Raw genomic sequence first — 24727 nt, 5'->3', positions numbered from 1 at the left:
TTTCATTAAGGGCCGCATCAGGGTTGTGTTTGAGGGCCAGGGTGGACATGGCCAGCTCGATGTCATGCGTGTCAGGGATGCATGTGGTGGCCCGAGCGCTCTGCCAGCGAAAACGGGCTCCCGAGCTCCATTTTCAGCTGCAATGGCCTCTTGTAACCCCGTCAGCGAAACAGAACTTGGGAGGGCCGTGGGCGGCCCTCCAGAGCTCCACTTTCATTGGCAGAGGCACCGCAGGCCGGTCCTTTGCCCGTTTCCAGGGTGGCCCCACAGGCCAGATCTAAGCACCCCGTGGGCCAGATCTGGCCCCCGGCCCTATTGTTTGACACCCCTGATCTAAGTAGAATTAGATCTTCTTGGAGGCTACTCCAAAACCAGGGAGCTACAATCCCAGTTCATCGCTGCTTTAGGTTTCCTGGCCTTCTCTCAAGGATCAGCTATCTGGTTTTCATGACCTGCTGCATTAAATATTTGTCTCCAACTTAATTGTTTGGTGGTGTTCCTTTGTGCTCAGGGCTTCTAATAAAGAGTCTTAGAATGCTGAGGTCAGCTCCTATAGGCAAGCTCATATGTATAAAATTGTAGAGAATCCTAAAATTGGAAGAAATTACTTTTAACCTTCAGGTCCAACCCAGGGGTGAAATGCTCTGAAGTTTGCTACCGGTTCGCTTTGCTACTGGTTTGCTTCATGTGGCCATTGTGCCGTTTGCCCGAACCAGTAGTAAAAAAATGCTACCGGTTCAAGCAAACCGGTAGTTTTGACAATCAGCTGTGCTGTGCAATTTCTAATTGCATGGAACAGCTGAATGTTGCACAGCTGATCGTCGAAGCTACCAGTTTGCCTGAACCGGTAGCAATTTTTTTTACTGCTGGTTCGGGTGAACCGGTCCAAACCAGTAGCATTTCACCCCTGGTCCAACCCCACAGTTCAGTAGAGGAATCCAAATTAAAGCATTCAGACAGGCTGTCTTTCTCTCCTTGCACCACTTCCGATGAAGATCAACCTACTCCACCCCCAGATCACTGGCTCCATTACTAAACGGCTCTTGCAGCTCGGAAGCTTTTCCTAACATTCAGACAGAGAATCTGTGCATCCCATAATTCAAGTTATTATTATTTTTTCCTGTCTTGCACTTTAGAAATGAGAGACAACATCTCGGGCATTCTTTCTGGTATCCGAAGAATGCTATTGTATTTGTGCATGTCTTCTCAAAGTTAAGCATTCTCAACGCCTTCTTCACTTAAGAGTTTCCAGGTCACTTGTGGTAAAAGAATGTTCCCCCTTCACAAAGAAAATTATAATCTGGGAATTCATTTGTGTATGTCACCTCCTAGATGACCTTAGTCCAGATCTTGGATTGACACTCTTGATCTTTGGTTAGCAATAGGGAGAACGATACTCCGTAAAGGTTTCCTGCAATTACTGGGGGGGGGGGGAGAAAGGGGCAGGACACAAATGTAATAAATACATCTGTGACTCGGGATTAGCTCAGTTGTCTTCAGCGAATCATTACATTATGAGCCATGGTGACACAGTGGCTAGAGTGCAGTACTGCAGCCTTCTCAGCACTTCTGCTGAGTGCCGGCTGCCTGCAATTTGGCAGTTCGAATCTCACCAGGCTCAAGGTTGACTCAGCCTTCCATCCTTCTCAGGTCGGTCAAATGAGAAGCCAGATTGTTGGGGACAAGAGGCTGACTCTGTAAACTCCTTAGAGAGGGCTGTACAGCACCGTGAAGCAGTGTACAAGTCTAAGTGCTATTGCTATTAAGAATCCTTCCAAACTCAGTGGTCTACCTGGGCCATTCCTTGGCCACAAACCCAAGCGCAGGTATCTCTAACTCATCCCACCCTTCATCCGTCCCTCCTGTCTGGGATACTCACACTGAACATTAAGGGTGACCGAAGTCTGTTTGCCAGCCGGGGCTGCCGGGTTGCTGACACGACAGGTGAAGGTGCTGCTCATGTCTCGGCTGCTTGGAATTAAGAGGAAGGTGCTGACAGCCACTTCCCGCTTGCCATCATCCATCAGGGACTGGAGGAGAATAAAGAAGAAGCATTTTTTCATAGCCAAACTTCTAGCAACTCTAGGAAGACAGGGCCAGAGGTTATAGATCTAGAATGCCATAGACTGCTCACAATTCTTTGGAGATGGGCCTCCTCTCTTTCTTACACACAGGCCCACATCATGTATTTTGAGACTTCACCTAAACTTTCCCATTGGTCATAGAATTGTAGAGTTGGGAGGGACCTTGGAGGCCACCAACTGGTGGTCCGTGAGAAAATTGTGGTGATCTGCAGAAAAATTATTTGCATTTGCATGGCTGCTTAGCTCCAGCAACTGCTTCCTGTTGAGGCCCTAAGGAGCCTGGGTAAGCAGGTGAGGAGTGGCGAGTAGAGGCTGGCAAGGCGCCCCTCGACATGAGTGACATCACATTGGCCATGCCCACCCAGGCACATGACCACCTTGCCACGTCCATCCAGATGGTCATTAGGCAGGTCATATTAGTGGTCTGCAGGATTTAAAATTATGAATTTATTGGTCCCTGAGGTCCGAAAGGTTGTGACCCCTGTTCTGATCCATGCCCCTGTACAATTAAGGGTCCATAAATCATCCCCCCAAAATAGTTGTCTGTTGTGGCCCAGCAGGATCCGTTGGAGCTGCCACCAGACTCTGACAGCGAGGGGTCCTATGAGTTGGCTCTGGAGGATGTGGAGGACCCTGAACAGCGTTCCGACTCTGAGCAGGGCACAGAGAGGCTGGTTGGCCACCAGGAGGTGCCTGAGCCTTGGACCAGTGGGGAGGAGACAAGCAAGAGTGAGTCGGAAGCCAGCAGTGAGTTGTTCCTGGATGCCCAGCACAGAAGAGCTAATAGGCGTCAGGAACAGTTGTGCAAGTACAGGAGGTAATTGCACTCAGCTGGTGGTCATTAGGCTCCTCTCTAGACTATAAAAAGGACTGCTTGTGCACACGCCCCTCTTGCAGAAGTCAATGGAGGAATTAATGTCGGAGAACATTATTGTGAGCTTGGTAGGCTGGATTGCTGCCAAGGACCTGTCTGTTAATTAAATGCCGTAACTTATCTTTGGCTCGGAGTGTGTGTTGGTGTGGGACGAGGGGGGTCAGAACAGTTGTCCTAACTTTTCTTGAAAACCTCCAGTGAAGAAGCATCCACAATTCCAGGAGGAGAGCTCTTCCACTGCTTGTCTATGAAGATTCTCAATCATCCAGGTCATGGCTTGCCCCACAGTGTTTTTTTCCCAAAAGGCAGCTGGACTTCCTTGTTTTTCTCCTTTAAAAACATTTTGCTTCTCATCCAAGAAGCTTCTTCAGACCTCCAAATGAGATGATGATAAAAGTAAAAGGTTTTCAAAGGGAAAAAAAACCATGACAAGTCCAGTGGCCTTTTCGAAAAAGCACCTTTGAGTCTTCCACTGTTCTATGTAAAGTAAAGGTTCCCCTCGCACATATGTGCTAGTTGTTCCCGACTCTAGGGGGCGATGCTCAGCTCCAAAGAGCCAGCGCTGTCTGAAGACCTCTCCATGGTCATGTGGCCATCATGACTCAAAAACCAAGGTGCATGGAATGCTGTTATCTTCCCACCAAAGGTGGTTCCTATTTTTCTACTAAATGTTTCCACATAAACATTTTTTATGTGCTTTCGAACAGCTAGGTTGGCAGAAGCTGGGACAAGGAACATGAGCTCACTTCATTACGCAGCGGTAGGGATTCGAACCACTGACCTTTCTGATTGACAAGCTCAGCATCTTTGCCCCTGAGCCACCGCATCCCAGTTCTACGTAATCCCTACTTGTTTCAATACTGGGTCTCCCTCTGATGTTGCCCAAAGGGCAATTCTGACAACTAGTGATTGAAAACGGTCAGGCTTACCCCAATTCCCAGGTTGCTCCCACACTCTGTGGGAACCGGAGCTCAGCCTCACCAACTCACCTTGGAGTAAACAGTTGACTCTTGTCGCTGCCCGTCACGATACCAGGTGATTTCAGCTGCTGGCTTGGCTCCAGCTGCGCGGCACGAAAGGTTGTAAGGGATGTTGGAGATGACATGGACAATGGGACCACTGTGAATCTCAGGGTCATTGGGGGGGACTGCAAGAACAGAGGCAGAGAGTTAGGGTTGGTTACCTTGAAAGAGGCTATAGACCAGCAAGCCAGGGAATGACCAACTGTTGGCACCACAATTCATTCACTAATAGAAGAAAATATTTGTAGCTCGGGGTTGAACTGTGGTGATCTTACGCGACGAGCCATATCCCTTTCCTCGTAGCTCAATTTAGGCTTTCACGATACTCTCATGGAAAGATCCACCAGAACAGGGATGTCAAACTCGATTTCATTGAGGGCCACATAAGGGTTCTGTTTGACCTCGGGTGTCAGACCTGCAAGCCATCTTTTCTTTTTTAGGTTTCAGGTCTGCCACACTTTCTAGTGTGGGAAAATGGGAGGGGGGATATGGAGTTTGGTGATGTGTAGCCATAACAACATTCTTCTTAGAAAATCAAGGTCTGGTTTGCACACCTGACATTGGGGGGGGGCAGGGTCGGCGTGGCCATGGTGGCCATGGCAGAAGGTTGCAGGAGGCTGTCCCAACCGAAAATGGAGCTCACAGGGTGTGCCTGTGGTGCCCCAAGTGCTCTACCAGTGAAAATAGGTTCCTAAGTTCCGTTTTTGGCTGGAACGGCCTCATGCAACCCTCTGCCAGCGAAAACAAAGCTTGGGAGGGCCACGAGCGGCCCCTGCAAGCTCCATTTCCTCTGGCAGAGGCACTGTGGGCCAGTCCTCTGTTGTTTCCAGTGCAGCCCCCACAGGCCAGATCTAAGCACCCTGCGGGTCCGGTCATTGAGTTTGACACCCCTGAACCAGAAGAATCAACAAGAGACCTTGGCAGACAATATTAGATGTTTGACTTTCTCTTGGCGTATATTAGTTGGGGTAGCTTTTCAGGAGACCCAAATAGAGATTTTGAAACACTGGGATCGTCTCATCAACACAAAAACAGGAAGGGAACTCACTAAGTACAGTAAGTTTGGCTCGCTGGGAGCGCAGGGCCGCTTGTGTGGCTTGGCACTCGTAAACAGCATCGTCGTCTAGTTCAGCATAGTCGATGCGTAAGTTGTGTTGACCGGCAGACGCATCTCCTACAATAGAGTAGCGGGACCAACCTGTGGAGAAAGCCATAGGATAACATGTCAGCTGTTACCGGGTAGACCAGATTGGAAACTATGACCAGATAAACTAACTCTACTTATTCTAAAGTTAGATTATTAGAATCTTGCAAGTCTGAAAATAAGACACCTCCCGCCATTATTTTTGGCAGCCAAGAATTTAGGGATGGTCTCTTCTTAGTCTCTTGCTATGCCTGCTATACAGCTGTAGGCTACGCTCCCTCTTATCCGATCATTCTCTAGGCAGCACCTCTTTGCCCCGTCTCCCAAGGTCTTTCCCGCACATCATTACAAGGATGAAATTAGGATTGAAAAATCCAGTTCTGTGTTGCTCAGGATGAGATTGATTTATGAACAACACCTATTGCAGTTTGTGGTAAGCCACTATTTCTCCCAATAAGGTTCTATGAGTGTCCTTTCCCCAATCATCTACCATGTCGCTCTTCTGCCCTAGGCTTCCTTAACAAGCATGAAGCAGAGTCTTGGTCCCGGCAAAACCTCTTTTATTAACACGACTGTGTATTCCTTTCATTCACAGTCAGCAAGGCATGGCAAAAACAAAGTCAAGTCTTTCAGAGGAATATTTATCAACACGAACCTTATCTCGCTTGGAGAGCGGCTAGTTTCCAAATGCAGGGCAAGGCAACACTTGGCACAGAGTCTCTTATAATCACAAACAGAACTTTCCACTCTTGAAACGACTGAAGGAATGAATTGTTTCCTGCAAAAGCCCACTCCCCATTCGCTCCTCTTTTGTTTCCTATGGGAGGGGCCAATCACCTGCAAGATGTGGCTTTACTCCCAAATCGACCCCACTTTCTTAGTTGTTCCTGTTTTCTGGCAGCTCTGCGCATGCGCACACTGGGAACAGGCTCCAGCTGTTCCTCTGCCTCACTGCTGTTTAGCTCCCTTTCTGCCTCCAATGCAGAGCCCTCGTCTGAGCTTTCCTCAACCCCAGGACTGGACCATGTTCCTCCCGAACCTCCTCACTGTCTGTCTCCGGGCCACAACAATACAGTCATGATAGACCTACCGGGTAAGTCTCTCTCTCCCCCTAAGGCCAGTCCATCTTTGGTCCATTGAACCATGCCACGGTAGCCCATGATCACACATGCTAATGTCACCGACTGACCGGAGACAATCACTTGATCCATAGGCTGTTGAAAGAAATAGGCGGCCAACCCTGTGAAAACAAAACAAAGATTTAAAGTCAGACTGTTTAGTGATCCTAATAGAGAAATCAGGACTTCTTGGCTGGAGCTTCAGAGGAGATATGCTTGAACCGATTTGCTGAATTCAGACTGATCGTCTGCCAAGACCAGCATTTCGCTTCTGCCAGTGGCCCATTTATCTTGGAAAGTTTACAGGAAGGGAGAAAACACAGGCTTATCCAATATTGTCTTCAGAGCCTGCTACTACTGTGTTTTCCCAAAAATAAGACAGGGTCTTATTTTCTTTTGATCCACAAATAAACACTTGGCCTTATTTTCGGGGAGGTCTTATTATTTTTGAGGTGCAGGAGGCAGTGAGCATGGTCACCTCATGGCTGCTGCTGTGTTGCAATATTTTTGGGGAGGGCTTAATTTGTGGGGGAGGGCTTATTTTAGAGCATGAGCTCAAAAGCCCGATTCTGCTTATTATCCAGGGAGGTCTTATTTTTGGGGAAATAGCGTAGTGGCACACCACTTTTCTATACACGGAGGATCGACATCGTTATTTTATCTAAAAGCAGCCCCCCCCCACCCGGCCTCACACACGTAAGGTGTTTTTTGTGATTAGCGGTTCTGAATTAGTACATCTTATTTTTTTAGGTAAAATTATGCCACCTGTAAGCCAATCCACCCATTTTCTGAAAAGCTGCAGTGTGGATGGCAGACAACAATATGGGGAAAATTTTCGATGCTCCTATCAATATGCTAATGGGATATTTGCTTTGCATGCAAAACATTTCAGGTTTCAGAAAGACTAAGAGAGATCTTCGTTTGAATTTTAACTAGAGGCATTGCAGGACATGAGAGTGGTGCCTGATATAGGCCACTGCCAAGGATCTGCCAGGCGACATTTGGAATTTCTCTCAAGTGGGTCCTGGAGATCTTGCACTTTGCTTTGTTGTGAAGAAACCAGGGGAGGTGCTGAGTGAGTGGGGATTATCCATTGCACAATCGACTTCTCAGCACTCTGGTGCCACCCTGGTTTTCCATTACAGTCCAAGCAAAGGTGCCAAAAGAGAATTCCACCAGTGGGCCTTTTTGCGATGGGGAGGAAGAGCAGGAAAGTACAGCCACAGCTCCCCATCCCTCGCATTGCAACTCGGAGTAACACTCTCAAATCCTGCCTGGATAGCCAGTAAGAAAGGCCAAGCGTTAGGCGTAAGGTAATGACATGGAAAGCCCTTTTTCATTCTTTATAGAAACAATAAAATAAATATCCTTCCAGTTTGCAGGTTCTGTGTTTTGCCACCACCAACACCCACTAATAATCAGAATGTGTTTCTTGCATTTTCCCGGTGTAATTTCTCTTTCAGTGGCCAAGCCATTTCCCACTTCAATTCAAAGCTTGCTTACTCAGAAACAATTCCTACTGAATTAATTCAACGGGGCTTACTCTAGAGTAAGGGCTGCATTCTCCCTCTCTTTTGTGAGAGCTGAAAAAGGCAAAAATGTGGAGGCGAAGAAAAGGGAGATAGAGCGTGCCTTGTTTTATTACTTTTAAAGATGATACCGTTGCCCTCAGGTCCCTGCCGTAGCCTTATCTCTCCACACAGATGCTCAGGTGCAGCCTGGTGCGCGGTGAGTTTGCTCTTCGCCAAGGAAACTTCTGCCTGGCTCCACAGTACTCCTACAAAACTACTTTCTTTCCTGCCTTCCTGCCTCGCTCTTGGCGAATGCATTTAAAGGTAGCTCAGAGTTGGCAGGCATCCAGGACTGTACACAGACAGGTGTGCGCATACCAATGTACCATTGGAGGACTAGATTCCTAGACCTCAGACTTTGCTTTCTACTTAACGTATTTTTCGCAGTATAAGATGCACCTTTTTCCCTCAAAAAAGAGGGTGAAAATCTGGGTGCGTCTTATACACTGAATACAGCATTTTTGGCCTCCCAAAACTCTACCCACTTTGCAAAAATGGCTGTGCATAGCCTTTAGGAGCCTTCCAGAGTGCTCCTGGGGGCTGGGGAGGGCAAAAATGAGCGAAAAAAGGGGCCGTTTTGTGCTCATTTTTGCCCCCTCAGCCCCCAGGAGCACTCTATAAGCCTCCTAAAGGCTATACATGCCCTTTTTTGGGGACAAAAAACGGGCCCATTTTCACGAAAAACAGATCATTTTTGGGAGGTCTGCAGAGTGCAAAAATCTTTTTAAAAAAATTTGCCTCTTCAAAATCTTGGTGCATCTTATACTCCGGTGCATCTTATACTCTGAAAAACATGGTAAATCAAAGCAGGAGCAGACAGTCAACATGATCACAGTGACACGCATGTGAACAGATCAGCAGATCCTGTAACATCGATCTTATTCTATCTGTTTATGGACGGCTTTAAACTTTTGAATTCTATTCTTTAACGAAAGAGTGAAATAGATTTATAAAGGAACAAAAAAGAGGTTTTAGAAAGAGCGCAGAGAAGAGCAGCAAAGATAATTAGGGTGATGGAGGCTAAAACATAGGAACTGGGTATGGCTAGGAGTCTAATGAAGAGAAGGATCGGGGTGACGTGGTAACAGTCATAGTCAATATTTGAGGGGTTGTCACCAGGAAGAAGGGGACAACCTATTCTCCAAAGCACCTGTGGGCAGGGAGAAGACGTAACGGATGGAAAAAGACAGATCCAACCTACAATTAAGGGGGAGTTGCCTGGCAGTGAGAATGGCTTCCCTTCAAAAGTTGGAGGTGCTCCATCACTGGAGGTTTTTAAGAAAGAGACTGGACATCGATTTGTCCAGAATGGCACAAGGTCTCCTGCTTGAGCAGAGGGCTGCACTAGAAGACCTCCAAAGTCCCTTCTAACCTTGTTATAGCAATAGCACTTAGGACTTATATACAGCTTTACAGTGTTCTACAACCCTCTCTAAGCAGTTTACAGCATAATTCCCCCAACAATCTGGGTCCTCATTTCACCCACCTCGGAAGGATGGAAGGCTGAGTCAATCTTGAGCCTGGTGAGATTTGAACTGCCAAATTGCAGGCAGACGGCAGGCAGGCAGAAGTAGCCTGCAGTACTGCACTCTAACCACTGCGCCACCCTGGCTCCTTTTACACCTTGATTTTGTTAACTGCTGCTTCTCATGTAGGCAGACTCTTGAAATGAGCGCTGTTGCTATTCAAGAGGTGTCTTACACACACAAATGTCATAGTTGCTCCATATTGATTGCTGATTGGACCCAGCATAGTCCAATCACAACTACATAAATGTTCGTAAATGATAATACAGATCCATATCCTTCAAATATGGGTTCCTTGGCACCTTGAGGGTAAACAGTGTTTCCACGCAGGTGTCCTCCAGGGATCTGTAGGTCTTCCAAATCCCATTAGGTTGACTTGTGTTAGGGAAAATGGGAATTGTAGTTCAATACACCCAGAAGATTTAAGTTAGGGTATTGTTTCCCAGCTGAAATAAACCCAGTTACCCATGAAAAGCTGTTCGCCCTTGACGGATCTACTCCTTGCCTCTTTTGGCCACCAGGAAGCTCTTAAGATTCAAGGAGCTGAACAGAGTCTGTTTTGCTGCACAGATTCCTCCAACATAAAGCCTGCTTAACTGCAATCCAATAAGGGCTGGCCTTTTGTTCTATTGTTGAGAAGTTTACTCACTCCATCAAGATCTGAATAGTGGGATAATCCCTTCAAGAGGGTCAAGAAGATTGCGACACAGAATCAGCTGAAGACAAAGGCCTCGATGGCAGTCAAGAAAGGCATTTTTTCTTGACCTAAGCACAGTACACAAAATTGTCTGCTACAACGTCCTACCTGTCAACGACTTCTTCAGCTTCAACCTCAATAGTACATGGGAAAATCATCAATACAAATTAGCAATAGCAATAGCAGTTAGACTTATATACCGCTTCATAGGGCTTTCAGCCCTCTCTAAGCGGTTTACAGAGTCAGCCTATTGCCCCCAACAACAATCCGGGTCCTCATTTTACCCACCTCGGAAGGATGGAAGGCTGAGTCAATCCTGAGCCGGTGAGATTTGAACAGCCGAACTGCAGAACTGCAGTCAGCTGAAGTAGCCTGCAGTGCTGCATTTAACCACTGTGCCACCTCGGCTCAAGGTAAACTGCTCCAAACTTGATGGCAGAAAATACGACTTCAGCAAGAGGGTGATCAACACCTGGAATGCTCTACCTGACTCTGTTGTTACATCCTCAAACCCTCACAGCTTCAATCTCAAACTGTCTACTGTGAACGTCGCCCCATTCCTAAGAGGTCCGTAAAGGGGGTGTGCATAAGCGCACCAGCGTGCCTACCATCCCTGTCCGACTGTCCCCCTTTATTTGTACTCATTTCCTTTGTTCATGTCCATGTCCATACTTATACCTGCTATCTTGCACATGTTTGACAAACTAATAAACAAAATAAATAAAATAGAATAAGCCACTTCTCTTGGGCTTTAGATACTCCAGAGAAGCAGGACCAAGTTCAGCTGATCAATCTTCTGAGAAAGGTTGAAGTGAACCCTGCTTGCGACTGGTATGAATTCTTAAGCCTATCATCGTGAGCATCAAGAAACGGGTCAAAATGGCTTTTAAGGTTGGTGACTCTTGTCCTAGGTGATTTGTCTACATTTCTATCATTTACAAATACGCCCACAGACACACTCTTATGACCAACCAAATACCATCTGGGGGTTTCCTCTGGAGACTTTCAAGAGCATTCTACCACTCACAAGGGCACCAAACACTGCAGTGTTACTTAAAAGCTGTAAGTCAGCTCACCACCTATGACCCCGGAAGCCATTCTTGGCTCTAGGAAATTCATGCTGGTTGCTTTAGAGAAGTTACCGTCTTCCAATTCTGGCCAATGCAACTCCGATGTAGGAGACCACAGACAGCTGTGCCAGCAAGAGCCTCTACAAATAGCAGAAGACAAATGGAAGAGGCATGGCCATGCAAAGGGATTGAACTAGGAACTCTGGAAGAGTAAGGGTGCAGGGGCTGAAAGTCCAGGCAGCAGGGCGGGGTGGAAATGATTGAGATATGATTGAGCTCTTTCTTTCTAACCACAGTACATTTGTTTCTCTCTTCTTCATAGCTGAAATGGACAAGGAAAAGTGGAGTCTTTCAAGTGACTCCAAGCCTTTGAGAAACACGCCACTGTTCCATCTCAAAAATAATGATGACAGCCTGTCACTCACAGAATGAATAGCGGAGTAATTATGTGAACTTGGGATGGGCGTGCATGCGTGTCACATTCTCCAAAGTGGCGTCTGCTCGATTTTGTGAATTGAGGAGAGAGAGAGAGAGGTTTTGATGTTTCAATTATTGTTATGTTTCACCTTCTCCTAGGAACCATTAGGAACACATCTGACGGGTGTTTAGTTTTAAATTGTGGACTGAACGTCCCACGAAGGACCTCCAGTCTGGAGCACAAAGCCATATTTGGGCCTACATTTCTGAGGCTGGTGAGAAGTTAGCAGATCTGGCTTCTGTTGACAGCTTGGGAGGGCAGGACTCACAAGAAGTGTCTGAACGTAATGACTTATCGGTAGAACAGGAATAGACTGTGAGAAGAGGCAGAAACGGTTATCATCTATCTGGAAGAAGTTCTTTTGGTATGAGAACCAGCTGCCTGCGCAAGACAAGTTAAGATTAGAAACAAAGGAATCTCAGATTAGCTCAAGGAGGTGGGCAGTCCCCACACATCTGAAGTAGACGAATGACTTTCAACGAACTCAGATCAACAGGAGGCACCAGGAATGCAGATATCAAAATAGACATTAAGAGGCAGCCAGGATCTCCAAGGTTGTATTCCTATAATAAAAACTTAAAAAGTATTTGAATTAACTTTACTTTGAATTAACTTTTTCTTTTACTGATTTGTAGAGTTGTACAAATTGGGTGTTTTGCAGGGGCTCAGTGGCTAAGATACTGAGCTTGCCGATCAGAAAGGTCGGCAGTTTGGCGGTTCGAATCCCTAGCGCTGCCTAACGGAGTGAGCTCCCGTTACTTGTCCCAGCTTCTGCCAACCTAGCAGTTCGCATGCATGTAAAAATGCAAATAGAAAAAAATAGGAGCCACCTTTGGTGGGAAGGTAACAGCGCTCCGGGCACCTTCGGTGTTTAGTCATGCCAGCCACATGACTACGGAGACATCTTCGGACAGCGCTGGCTCTTCGGCTTTGAAATGGAGATGAGCACCGCCCCCTAGAGTCGGCAACGACTAGCACATATATGCGAGGGGGACCTTTACCTTTAGTTTTTTACAGTTGTATTGGCTTGTAAATTAACGGTCTGGGCTCAGGCAACATGGAAAGCCATAAAAAAAAACCTAACCAAGATTGCAACCAATCTGAATTAGCATCTGGGGTGAATGGAGCCACCAGATATGGAAGTGGGTAAACCACATTGTGTGAAAAACCCCTAGAGTGACAATGGGCCCTCTCCTCTTTACATGCTTTGGTGCAAGAGCTGTTGTGTTAAACCGCAACAGGCAGAGTCTCTTGCCACTGGCCAGGCTGCCTGGAGTTGATATGGATATATAAACCCAAAAACATCTGGAAGGCATTTGGTGCTTTTGCCAAGAAAGAAGCAACAGCCCAATGGTTACTGCAAGGGAGGCCTGCTGAGAACCAAGTATTCCCCTTTCCAAAACACTTACACTCCCTCCTCCCTCCACTGGTTCTCTCCCACTCTCCCACCCTACATCCCTCAGGCTCCAGGACGCCCTTGCCTCATATTTCCATGCTTCACAGCAAATCCCTTTTGAAGCAGCACAGAGGCTAAACTGAACTGCTGAATTTCTTCCTGGTAATAGGCGTGAAATCTGCAGCCCATTGTGCCAAAACTGCAGGGGGAAAAAAAAGGGGGGGGGGACACGAAAGCACACATAACTCTTGTCCACCCCACATAACTAGAGCGGGTATCTGAAGGGGAGATGGGCCGATCCTCCACCTAGGCAAAAGTTAGCCCAGAGGGTTCAGGAAGAAATTCACCTTTGGGAATTAATTAGAATCATGAGCGCGAGATATTGTGGCCTGCCAAAGGCAGTGAATTCTCCACCTCAGCCATTTCTGGATAATCCCTTGTTCCTCAGCTCTGGAAAAAAAAAAAAAAAGCAGGACATCTACTTCTTCTCCCCGATGGTAAAAGTGTGAATGTGCCCCCCCCCAAAGGTCCACCCGGATCTTTTAAGTTGTCAGTATACACGTTTCTCTACCCTTCCTGCCCATTTCTCTCCCTCCTTCCATCTCTGCTATGGCTCTGCAGTCACAAAACTGATTCCCTGCCAGGCAACCTAATTAAGGAAAAAAATTCCTATGATGAAGATCGGAGGGGGGAAAAAACGGGGGTTGCGGCTGAGACACATTTTGTTAAAAAGTGGCTATCAAAAAGAGAAAAGGAAAGGAGGAACAATAGGAGCAGTCCATCAATGGCAAAAAAAGTGTGTGTGGTGGGGGGAAGTGGGTGTGGATGCAAATGGTATGTCGTGGACAAATAAATCCATGGATGCTTCTCACGAGATCTCAAATCTTCTTGAACGGTTACGAGACCGATAGAAATATCGGAATAAAGTTGCTTCTCACATTCATTCAAGACAAATTTTTATTTATTTATTTATTTATTTTGCCCAGCATGAATTGGACAACAGATAAAAGTATAAACATGATTATGAATACATGAAATAAATACAAATACAAAGGAACATTAGGACAAGGACAGTAGGCACGCTGGTGCGCTTATGCACGCCCCTTACAGACCTCTTAGGGATGGGGTGAGGTTGACAGTAGACAGTCTAAGGTTAAAGTTGTGGGGGTTTGAGGATGCAACAACAGAATCAGGTAGAGCATTCCAGGCATTGACCACTCTGTTGTTGAAGTCGTATTTTCTGCAATTGAGTTTGGAGCGGTTTACCGCAAGTTTGTATTTATTGTGGGCTCGGGGGTTGTTGTGGTTGAAGCTGAAGTATTCATTGACAGGTAGGACATTGTAGTAGATAATTGTATGTACTACGCATAGGTCGGATCGAAGTTCTAAGTTGTCTACGCCCAAAATTTCAAGTCTATTTCAAGATATTCTGTTGCGAGCAGAGGAGTGGAGGACTCTTCTCATGAAATATCCCTGGACTCGTTCGATTGTCTTAATGTCTGATATGCAGGGTTCCAGACAGATGAGTTGTATTCAAGAATTGGCCTAGCAAAAGTTTTGTATGCCTTAGTTTGCAGTTCTATATTACTGGAGAAGAATGTCCATAATGAAGTAATAATCCGAGGCAAGAGGTTCCTCAAAATTCCAATTTATTAAAAGAGACATGTTGGCACATCTGGGAAAACCCGAATCTGAAAGCTTCCAGGTTTTCCCACTCAGTTGAAAGTTCAAGATCCTGCCCCAACACCCACAATCCATCGCATGGTCCAATCTTTCATTGCCACGAAGGCAGGTTCCTCCCATCCACATCTGGCCAGGCGCAGGAACAAAAGTGACCTTGACTTTCAAGAAAGAATGTGATTATGGCTACACATCACCCAACTCCATATAACCCCCTCCTCCCATTCTCTCACGGTAGATAGTGTGGCAGGCCTGAAATCCAAAAGGCAAAAGATAAGCTTCCAGGCCTGACAAAGAAGGTGTTTCATGAACATCTTTCTGGACTCTTGCTTAGTCAGATGGAGCACCTCTTCCAGCATGAACAAGCAGGGTATAGATCTCAGCTTCCATTCAAACACCCCATCCGTTTCAGTGATTCTCGGAAAAGCCATCCCTTGACTTGGTGTTGGACAGTGTCTTTTCTCTGCTGGACACCAAAAACGCCTCAATATGTGACCTTCGGGGCTTCGTAGAACCGAGGTGTGGCTCAATCTCCAAACTGATTCTCTTTGGCCCAGAAAATCTTCCAGAAGTGAGCCAGGAAAGAGAGAAAGATGACAAGGGAGCCATGAGAAAAAGACACACACAGAGAGAGAGAGTGGCCATATTGTCACTTTGTAAGCTGGGAGGGAGAATTGCCAGAGCTGGCAGCTTGAGAAGGCCCGAGTTGGGGGCTGGACAATAGACCCCTTTGTATCCAGGGCTCATTCAATTGCCATCAGTTCCGCCTGCCCTCCTGTCTGGTTGACATACCTCTCCCACTCAGTGCCTCTGCCACTGCTTCTGACCCACACATGCCCCTCGCCTGGGCAACCACCCCACCGAATCCTTTGTTTCCACCCATGTTGGAAACGTTCCACCAAGCTGCAGAGGAGGGAATCTGGGGTTCGAAGAATATTCTGGGGGAACTCATGGGGGGCCCTTTTCAACTCCCACTCCCACTTTTGCAGATAATAGTTTACAGTGAAAAAGCCCCATAAAAAATGCTGTATATAAGATTCAGAATACATACATGAAGATAGTCGTTGACTTACAACCAGTTGGGATGAGTTCCATCATTAAGAAATGTGGTCAGTGAGCCATACTTGATTTTGCAGCAGTATTTTTTTTTCCTGCTGTGGTCATTAATAGCAGTGGCACTTAGACTTATATACCACTTTACAGTGCCTTACAGCCCTCTCTAAGTAGTTTACAGAGTCAGCCTCCTGCCCTCAACAATCTGGCTCCCCATTTTACAGACCTGGGAAGGATGGAAGGCTGAGTCAACCTTGAGCCTGGTGAGATTTGAACTGCCAAGTTGCACGCAGCCGGCAGTCAGCAGAAGTAGCCTGCAGTACTGCACTCTAACCACTGCGCCACCATGGGTCATCGTAGGATGCTAGTCTATTATTGAGTAATGACTCACTCTGTAGGTTTGGCCCTACAAAGATATCTTCCGTAAGTGCAGGTAGTCCTCGACCTAGGACCAAAAATTGAGCCCCAAAGTTCTGTTGCTAAGCGAGATCTTTGTTAAGTAAATTTTTTTCACCTTTCTTGCCAGTGGTTAAGTGAATCATTGCAGTTGCTAAGTGAACCTTGGCTTCCCCATTGACTTTGCTTGTTAGATGGTTGCAAAAGGTGCTCACATGACCCTGGGACACTGCAACCGTCATAAATACGAGTCAGTTGCCAAGCCTCTGAATTTTGATCATATGACCACAGGGGATGCTGCAATGGTCGTAAGTGTGAAAACTGGCCATAACTCACTTTCCCCCCCGGTGCTGTTGTCATTTGGAATGGTCATTAAATGAATAGTTGTAAGTCGAGGACCACTTCTCTATTCAAAATTGAGAGGAGGGATAAAGGCATACTGACCAACCCGGGTGTGGCAAAAATGTTAGGACAGATCCCCCCTTCTCCCCAATCTCCTTTCTGCTTTTATGGGAGATCAACTGGATCTCCTCCAAGTCCTTCACCACCTGATTTGGCAACAAAAACCAACATGGCCTTTGTGCCATTGCCCTGAAACGCACCAATCCTGGCCACAAGGACCCACCTTTGCTATATATGAGTCCTTTGTACTGACAGGCTTTGCAGACCCCTGCAGTATATGTTGCCATAGCTTCCTGGCATCAGCCCAGACCTGAAATTAGGTCATTCCCAGAAGCCAACAGATGTTAATTTTGTGCATTTGTCCCCGTAAAGCTGGCTACTCCTTCCCCTCTGCCCTGAATTACATGGCCTATGAAAATCCTCTAAGCGCTTATGCCCAGCCCCTTTGTCCAGCTGTTAGACAAAGCGTGGTTTCTGTCAAAATACCAACGATATATTAGTTTATGCCTCCGAAAACGGAGCGAAGCAGATATCTATGGTATATCCTGGCGCACTTCTAGATGTGCTGGTACTGCAACTGTAGCAGAGGTGGTATTCAGCAGGTTCTGACTGGTTCTGGAGAACCGGTATTGGAATTTTTGAGTAGTTCTGAGAACTGGTGAATACCACCTCTGGCTGGCCCCGCCCCTATCTATTCTCAGTCTCCCGACTCCCAGATGATCAGGAAGGAATGGGGATTTTGAAGTAACCTTCCCCTGGAATTTGGCGGAAATGGAGATTTTGCAGTAACTTTCCCTTGAAGTGTGGTGGGAATGGAGATTTTGCAGTAACCTTTCCCTGCAGTGGAATGGGAATGGAGATTTTGCAGTAACTTACCCCTGGAGTGTGGTGGAAACGTAAATTTTGCAGGAACCTTCCCCTGGAATGTGGCGGGAATGGAGATTTTGCAGTAACCTTCCCCTGGAGTGGAATGGGAATGGGGATTTTGCAGTAACCTTTCCCTGGAGTGGAATGGGAATGGGAATTTTGCAGTGACTTACCCCTGGAGTGTGGTGAGAATGGAGATTTTGCAGTAACCTGCCCCTGGAATGTGGCGGGAATGGAGATTTTGCAGTAACCTCCCCCTGGAATGTGGCGGGAATGGAGATTTTGCAGTAACCTTCCCCTGGAGTGGGGTGGGAATGGAGATTTTACAGTATCTTTCCCCTGCCATGGCCACCAAGTCACGCCCACCAAGCCACACCATGCCCACCACGCCCACAGAACCGGTAGTAAAAATGTTTGAATTCCACCACTGAACTCCAGATGCCTCAGCCAACATGATGTTGGGATTGCGGAAGGGAAAATCAAAAATTTAGAGCAGCAACCGAAAAGGCAAATGAGTGGAGGAATTACAGATTCCTTTTATGGTCTCCTTGAAGCCTAGTTTCCTCACGAACTCATGAGGATAATGGCTTGTTTTATTTTAATGTCACCTTCGATACAACTAAAAGCGATCTTCAATTTGAAAGGCTAACCATATCGAGTGCAGTCATAGAGAATCTTCAGCACTGACCATCAAGCTGTCGGTAACCAGGTAGTGGAATTAACAATTACAAGTCCCTTGTTCTCCATGGTAGCAATGTATATTGGATATTTCTATTGAAACACTAGCATTATCTTAAGGGGATATATGCATATATATGCTGGTTGTCACTTTTAAAGTCCTTCATGGCCGAGGTGGCGCAGTGGTTAAATGCAGCACTGCAGGCTACTTCAGCTGACTGCAGTTCTGCAGTTCAGCTGTTCAAATCTTACCGGCTCAGGGTTGACTCAGCCTTCCATCCTTCCGAGGTGGGTAAAATGAGGACCCAGACTGTGGGGGCGCTATGCTGACTCTGTAAACCGCTTAGAGAGGGCTGAAAGCCCTATGAAGCGGTATATAAGTCTAACTGCTATTGCTATTGCTATTCAGGTTATCCTGCTGGTCACATCTACCCAACTCATCAGAGCAGGGAGGCAGGGAATGTGGCAGATCCCATTCCCAAGGGAGATACACCTGGTGAGACACAGAAGAAGAGCCTTCTCCGTGGTGGCTCCCTCTTTCTGAAAACATAATCCCTGCAGAAATTAGAATGCCCCCCCCTCTAACACCTTTCTGGAAGGCGCCAAAGACCTAGTTCTGCCAGCGGGCCTGGGGAACCCAGAGTGGGATATGGCTCATGTGATCTGCTGTGGCCAGGGCAGGGGGTTGATTTTGTTATATTGTACTATATTAATTTATTTGATTCTTTTTGTTAGTTTTAATTGTTTTAAATGTCATTTTACATTCTGTAAGTCACCTTGAGTTGCCATGGGTGAATAGGTGGCAATATAAAATGAATGAATGAATAAATAAATGAACAAATAAATGAATGAGTGAATAAATATGCAAGTTACATTAAAATCCCATGCCGATTTGAAAACGTTTTAGGGATGAGATGTAAAAAGTCTATCTCTTGGCATTGTTAGGGTTAAAGTTTAAACCTACATTAATGGAGCCCACTGTTACCCCTTCAGACGTAAAGCATAACTCTCAGCATCCTCCTCTGGTCTCCAGCAGCTGTGTTTGAATGTTGGTCTAAGATGGTGTTTTTCAACCAAAGCAACTTTCAGATGTTAATGTATTTCAACTCCCAGAATTCCCCATGCTGGCTAGGGGATTCTGGGAGTTGCAGTCCACGCCTCTGAAAGGTGCTGTGGTTGAGAAATGCTGACCTAGCATTCATAGCATTTCCTACAAAGCTTACATCGTGCTCTGAAAAAAAAAATAGAATACGGCAGAATTTCCCTTCTCCTCAAATCTTCCCCAAATATCCAGGTCAGAGAATGAAAATTCACCCCGAATGAAATAACTGTTAAGAAATGCCAAGGCGGATGGTTAGTTTCCCATCTTTCATTTTGCTTTTATTTATTCCCAATTCATATTCTTGGTTCCTGCCCAAACTACCAGTTCTGCCTTTTAAGTACATTAGGACACTGATTGATTGATGTCCCAATTCATAACATGTAGCAATAGCACTTAGACTTATATACCGCTTCACAGAGCTTTACAGCCCTCTCTAAGCGGTTTACAGAGTCAACCTCTTGACCCCCAACAATCTGGGTCCTCATTTTAACCCCCTCGGAAGGATGAAAAGCTGAGTCAATCTTGAGCCTCTCAGGATCAAACTCCTGGCTGTGGGCAGAGTTAACCTGCAGTACTGCATTCTAATCACTGCACCACCACAGTTCTTATATTTATGAACTCTACTCCACAAGCCTCAAATTCAAGTGTCCATAACATAACAAGTTTAACATTGAGTAATGGGGACTGGGAGACCATTTTTCCTTTGAAAAGTGATTTCTTAGATCCTCACAAGGCCTATGCCATCCATAGGCAGAGCCAAAACCAATAGTAGGTAAGGCCATTTCAGTCTCCTGCCTTTATACCTCTGTAATTAGCAAAGAAATCAAGCCACAGGTAGAGGAAGCGTACATAACCACCTATCTCTCTACCTTCTGCTTGCTCTTTCTATTGTACAGTGTTCCATTCATTAAGATAAATGTAAAGGTTCCCCTCGCAGAAGAGGTTCCAAATTTTTTTGAAACCCACCACTGACACACACACAAACACACACAAACACACACTCACACAGAGAGAGAAAGAGAAAGAAAGGAAGAAAGAAATAAATAAAAAAAGAAAAAAAGAAAGAAAAAATGAGAGAGAGAGATGAAAGAAAAAAAGGAAAAAGGGACAGAGAGACAAAAGGAAGGAAAGAGAGAGAGACAGAGAAAACACATGGCCGGCAAGCCACTCCCACCAGGTCACATGGCCGGCAAGCTACTCCCACAAAGGAGGCCACACCCACAGAGTAGGTTCGAAAATTTTTTGAAACCCACCACTGATCTGTGCCATGCACAAGGCGACAACTATCGTGCCCTAACAACATGACCTAACTTTAAAAACGACATTACAACCATTTGGTTAGTGATCATTCAAGACACTGAAAAAGTGACTTACGACAGGTCCTCACACTTACAACTATCATAGCGTCTCTAGAATTGCGTGATCAAAATCCAGGCTCGTGAAACGGACATGTATTTATGCTAGCTGCAGTGTTCCAGGGGTCACCTCATCCCAATTTTACAACCTCCCCAGCTGACTTTCAACGAGCAAAGTTGAAGCCAGCTTCACTTAACGATTACGTGATTCATTCAACTGCGGTGATTCGCTTAACATCTATGTGCGAAAAAGGTGATAAAACCACTTAAAATCACTGTCTGGTTTAGGAACGGAAATTCTGGCTTCTATTGTGGCCATAAGTTGAGGACTACCTAGAAATGCCACTGTCCAAGTAATATGATCCAGTGGTGGGATTCAGCCAGTTCGCACGTATTCGGGAGAACCGGTTGTTAACTTTCTAAGCAGTTTGTAGAACCGGTTGTTGGAAGAAATCTCCTTTTGTTTTTTCCTACTTTAGAGGGCTAATCCTGTAAGGATGGCAGGAAGGAAACATTCTGGTGTTGTTTCTAGCCTCATCTTTATTGCCCTGCTTACAGAAACTGCCTCTCCGGTTAACCCTTATTACATTGTCGCAGCTAGGGTGAAGCGCCCATCAACCTGAGTGACGTTGTGTTGGCCACGCCCACCCGGTCACATGACCAACGAGCCTCACCCACCCATCTGGTCATTAGGGCAGAGAACTGGTTGTTAAATTATTTGAATCCCACCACTGGTAAATCCCTTTCTTTGTCCTGGACCTGCCTATATTTTCAACTCAATGTTTCTCAACCTTGACAACTTTCAGATGCTCCTAACTCCCAGAATTCCCCAGCCAGCTCTGGGAGTTGGTCTACGCATCTTAAAGTGGACAAGGTTGTGAAACACTGCTCTAATAATGGTTTGCCCAGGGATAAACCATGTCTTGGGAGCAAGAGCCTCCCCTTATGTCAAATGTTGTCATTAATCCAGTTTGTGTTATTAGGTTAGGGCTGGGCTGGGCTTTTGGCCATCAAACAGATTCGGAGGCTTCTATTGGTTTGTCTAACCAAGGATTTGGAAAAAGGGGGTGCTCTGAGGCGCGACCCAACCTTTTGAATCCTTCACTCCCTGTGAAATTATGCTCAGCAATCATCCCATCTTTTGGGCTCCTGCCCATCGATCTAGCGGCCATTAAGCATATAATAACTGCAGTTTTTGAAGTCTTCGGTATCTCCCTCCCCCCCTCCTCTTGGGAAAATTCAATCTTTCTGTTTCCTGCAACAATTTTACTTGGTAATAATCAATGGCTATCTTAAAGCATCTCACCAGACGTGTTTAAAAATCAATCCAAATGTTTACCGCCGCAGGAAATTAAGGGGGCAGGCAATTACTTTGTGACAGAGAAGGAGGCTTGGAAAACACACACTTCACACAACATGTGAAATAAAGGCTTTATTTGATCCAGCAGCAACATCTGCTTTATGGAGTGTAAATGGACTTAGAAGAGCTCCAGGAGAGGAGACAGGTGCTCTATATTTTCACCCCAAGACTTAAGAGTTCATTAGCTTGGGCATCGGCTCCTCTCTGCTGTATTGCTGCCCTTCCTGTACTAGCTGTGGTGAAGGAACAAGATCTGAGGATGCAAACACCCAGTTCTACAACCCGTCACATAAGAAAATGTTTGAGAAGGACACGGCAGCCAAATCTTGGGCTGAGTGGGAGAAACTCCAATCAGCTCCCCTTTTGCCTCCATCCTAAGATGACCAAGGTCAGCTTCTATAGCCCATCGGCTTCTATAGCCATTGCAAACTGTATTCTCAGATTAAGGCGTTTATATAGGGACAGATTCTATAGCGTTCCCTCTCCAAAGCACTTATACACCAACGTGGAAAGAATGATAGATTTGTTTTCCTTTTGAAAAAGCCGGGGATCATGTTGTATTATCATCATGGCTTCAACATCTAAGGGACCGGTTTGGACAAAACTCAGCAGCACTTTTTCGTGCGGCTGTTGATAAAAATAGGATTGCCAACATGATTGCCAATGTCCGATGAGGGATATAGGAGGAAGAGGAGGAGGAGAAGGAGAAGAAAGAAGAAGAAGAAGAAAGAAGAAGAAGATGACCAATAGCACTTAGACTTACATACCACTTCATAGTATTGTATTTGTATTGTATTTATTTGTCTTGTATGCCGCCCACTCCCGAAGGACTCCGGGCGGCTCACAATAGACAAGGGAAGGGGGAAGACTAGGCAAAGACAACACTTTAAAAACAAAACCGCAACATTCACAATTTCCGCGGGGCTGGATGTTTCACAGGCCCCCCGATCTGCTGGAGCAGCCAGGACTTGGTGGCTTTGCGGAAAGCCGGGAGGGTCGTAAGGGTCCGGATCTCGACAGGGAGATCATTCCAGAGGGTTGGAGCTGCAACAGAGAAGGCTCTCCCCCGAGGGGTCGCCAGCCGACATTGGCTGGCGGATGGAATCTGGAGGAGACCTAACCTGTGAGATCTGATCGGTCTATGGGAGGTAATCGGCAGGAGGCGGTCTCTCAGGTACCCAGGTGCTTTTACAGCCCTCTCTAACTGGTTTACAGAGTCAGCTTCTTGCCTCAAACAATCTGGATCCTCCTTTTAGCCACCTTGGAAGGATGGAAGGCTGAGTCAACCTTGAGCCTGGTAAGATTCGAACTGCTGAACGGCAGCTAGCAGTCAGCTGAAGTAGCCAGCAGTACTGCACTCTAACCACCTTGGCTCAAAGAAGGAGGAGGAGGAGGGGAAGAAGAAGAAGGGGAAGAAGAAGAAAAAGAAGAAGAAGAAGAGGAGGAGGAGGAGGAGGAGAAGGAGGAGGAGGAGGAGGAAGAGGAGGAGGAGGAGGAGAAGAAGAAGAAGAAGAAGAAGAAGAAGAGGAGGAGATTATAGGTAGTCCTCAACTTAAAACTGTTCGTTTAGTAACTGTTCAAAATTAGAGTAGCACTAAAATAAACCCAATCCTCACATTTACAACTGCTGTAGCATCCCCACAGCCACACAATCAAAATCCAGGCAATTGGCCTGTTTTTATGATGGTTGTAGAGTCTTGGGGTCATGTGATCATCATTTGCGACCTTGCAAATGATTTCTGTTGATTTCTTGTTGATTTCCAACAAGCAAAGTTGACGGGCAAAGCTAGATTTATTTAAGGACTGCATGACTTAGTTAACTGCAGAGATTCACTTAAAGATCAATCATAAAATCACATGCGACACACTTAACGACTGCCTTGCTTAGCCTGGCCTTAATTATGGTTGTAAGCCGAGAACCTCCTGCATTCCAATTCATGTGTAGAAGTCAGAGCTTTAACTTTTGAACCTCAGGTAAGAAGCAGTAGGGTGGTTTCTAGTTTACGTCGTAAGAAACAAATGGTGGCTGCTCTCAGGTATAGTTTGATTTGTTTGGATATAGTATGTTATATGAATATAGTAGTTATACAATCTTAGTTCAGATTTAGGGTTAAGCATGCTCTACAGCAGGGGTCACCAACGTTTCGGACCTCAGGGACCACTAAATTCATAATTTTAAATCCCGCGGACCACTAATATGATCTGCCTAATGACCAGCTGGATGGGCGTGGCTAAGTGATCATGTGCCTGGATGGGTGTGGCCAACTCAATGACACTCACGCCAAGGGGTGTCTCACTAGCCTCTCCTGTGCCAGCCACTCCTCCCCTGCCTGTCTGGGCTCCTTAGGGCCCCAACAGGAAGCAGTTGTTGGAGTTAAGCAGCCACCTGGAGAAAGAGTTGGCAAAGCAGCTCAGTTCAAATTGGATCTGACCGAGAAGGGGGCTCAGCAGAAGCTGAGGACTACGAACATGGGCTTTCCAAGCAGAGAAAAGACCTGTGGGAGTCCAAGGCCAGGTACTGGCACCTGGAGGCTCAGTGGGCTAAGATGGTCAGCCAGTTCCATGCCGTGATGCAGTCCCACTGGAACGAGGCCCTCTTGCTCTTTGCCACCAGTGGCACTTCCCTCCAGTCTTTGCCCAAAGCCCCCCACCAGGAGGCTGAAGTAGACCCCAAGTCGGAATTTCTGCCCCACACTGACCCACCCAAAAAGACCCCAAAGGGGGAGACTCTCTGCAGCAACACAAACGTTCATTGCTTGAACGATCCCAGGGGTCGTAGTTTGAGGACCCCCGATATAAAAACTGCAAATAATTTTTCTGCAGAGCATCAAAATTTAGTTGGTGACCACTGCTC

At 46.2% G+C, this 24727-nt stretch overlaps 1 protein-coding gene across 1 annotated transcript in view; it reads right to left on the bottom strand.

The window, feature by feature from the left end:
• KIRREL2 (kirre like nephrin family adhesion molecule 2) overlaps positions 1-24727 on the bottom strand; it is a 56789-nt gene that overhangs the window by 22943 nt on the left and 9119 nt on the right. Inside the window, exons 2-5 of the mRNA XM_087728208.1 lie at positions 6215-6364; positions 5029-5178; positions 3948-4105; positions 1880-2030 (exon numbers count right to left, since the gene is read on the bottom strand). Coding sequence (XP_087584334.1) covers positions 1880-2030; positions 3948-4105; positions 5029-5178; positions 6215-6364 — 609 coding nt within the window. The remainder of the gene's footprint in view (positions 1-1879; positions 2031-3947; positions 4106-5028; positions 5179-6214; positions 6365-24727) is intronic.

The sequence above is a fragment of the Thamnophis sirtalis genome, unplaced genomic scaffold (genome assembly GCF_051295495.1).
Source record: "Thamnophis sirtalis isolate CommonGarterSnake01/CBP01778 unplaced genomic scaffold, rThaSir2_p1.2 scaffold_13, whole genome shotgun sequence".
In the NCBI taxonomy this organism is placed as follows: domain Eukaryota; kingdom Metazoa; phylum Chordata; class Lepidosauria; order Squamata; family Natricidae; genus Thamnophis; species Thamnophis sirtalis.
This window is presented reverse-complemented; position numbering and strand designations above follow the sequence as displayed.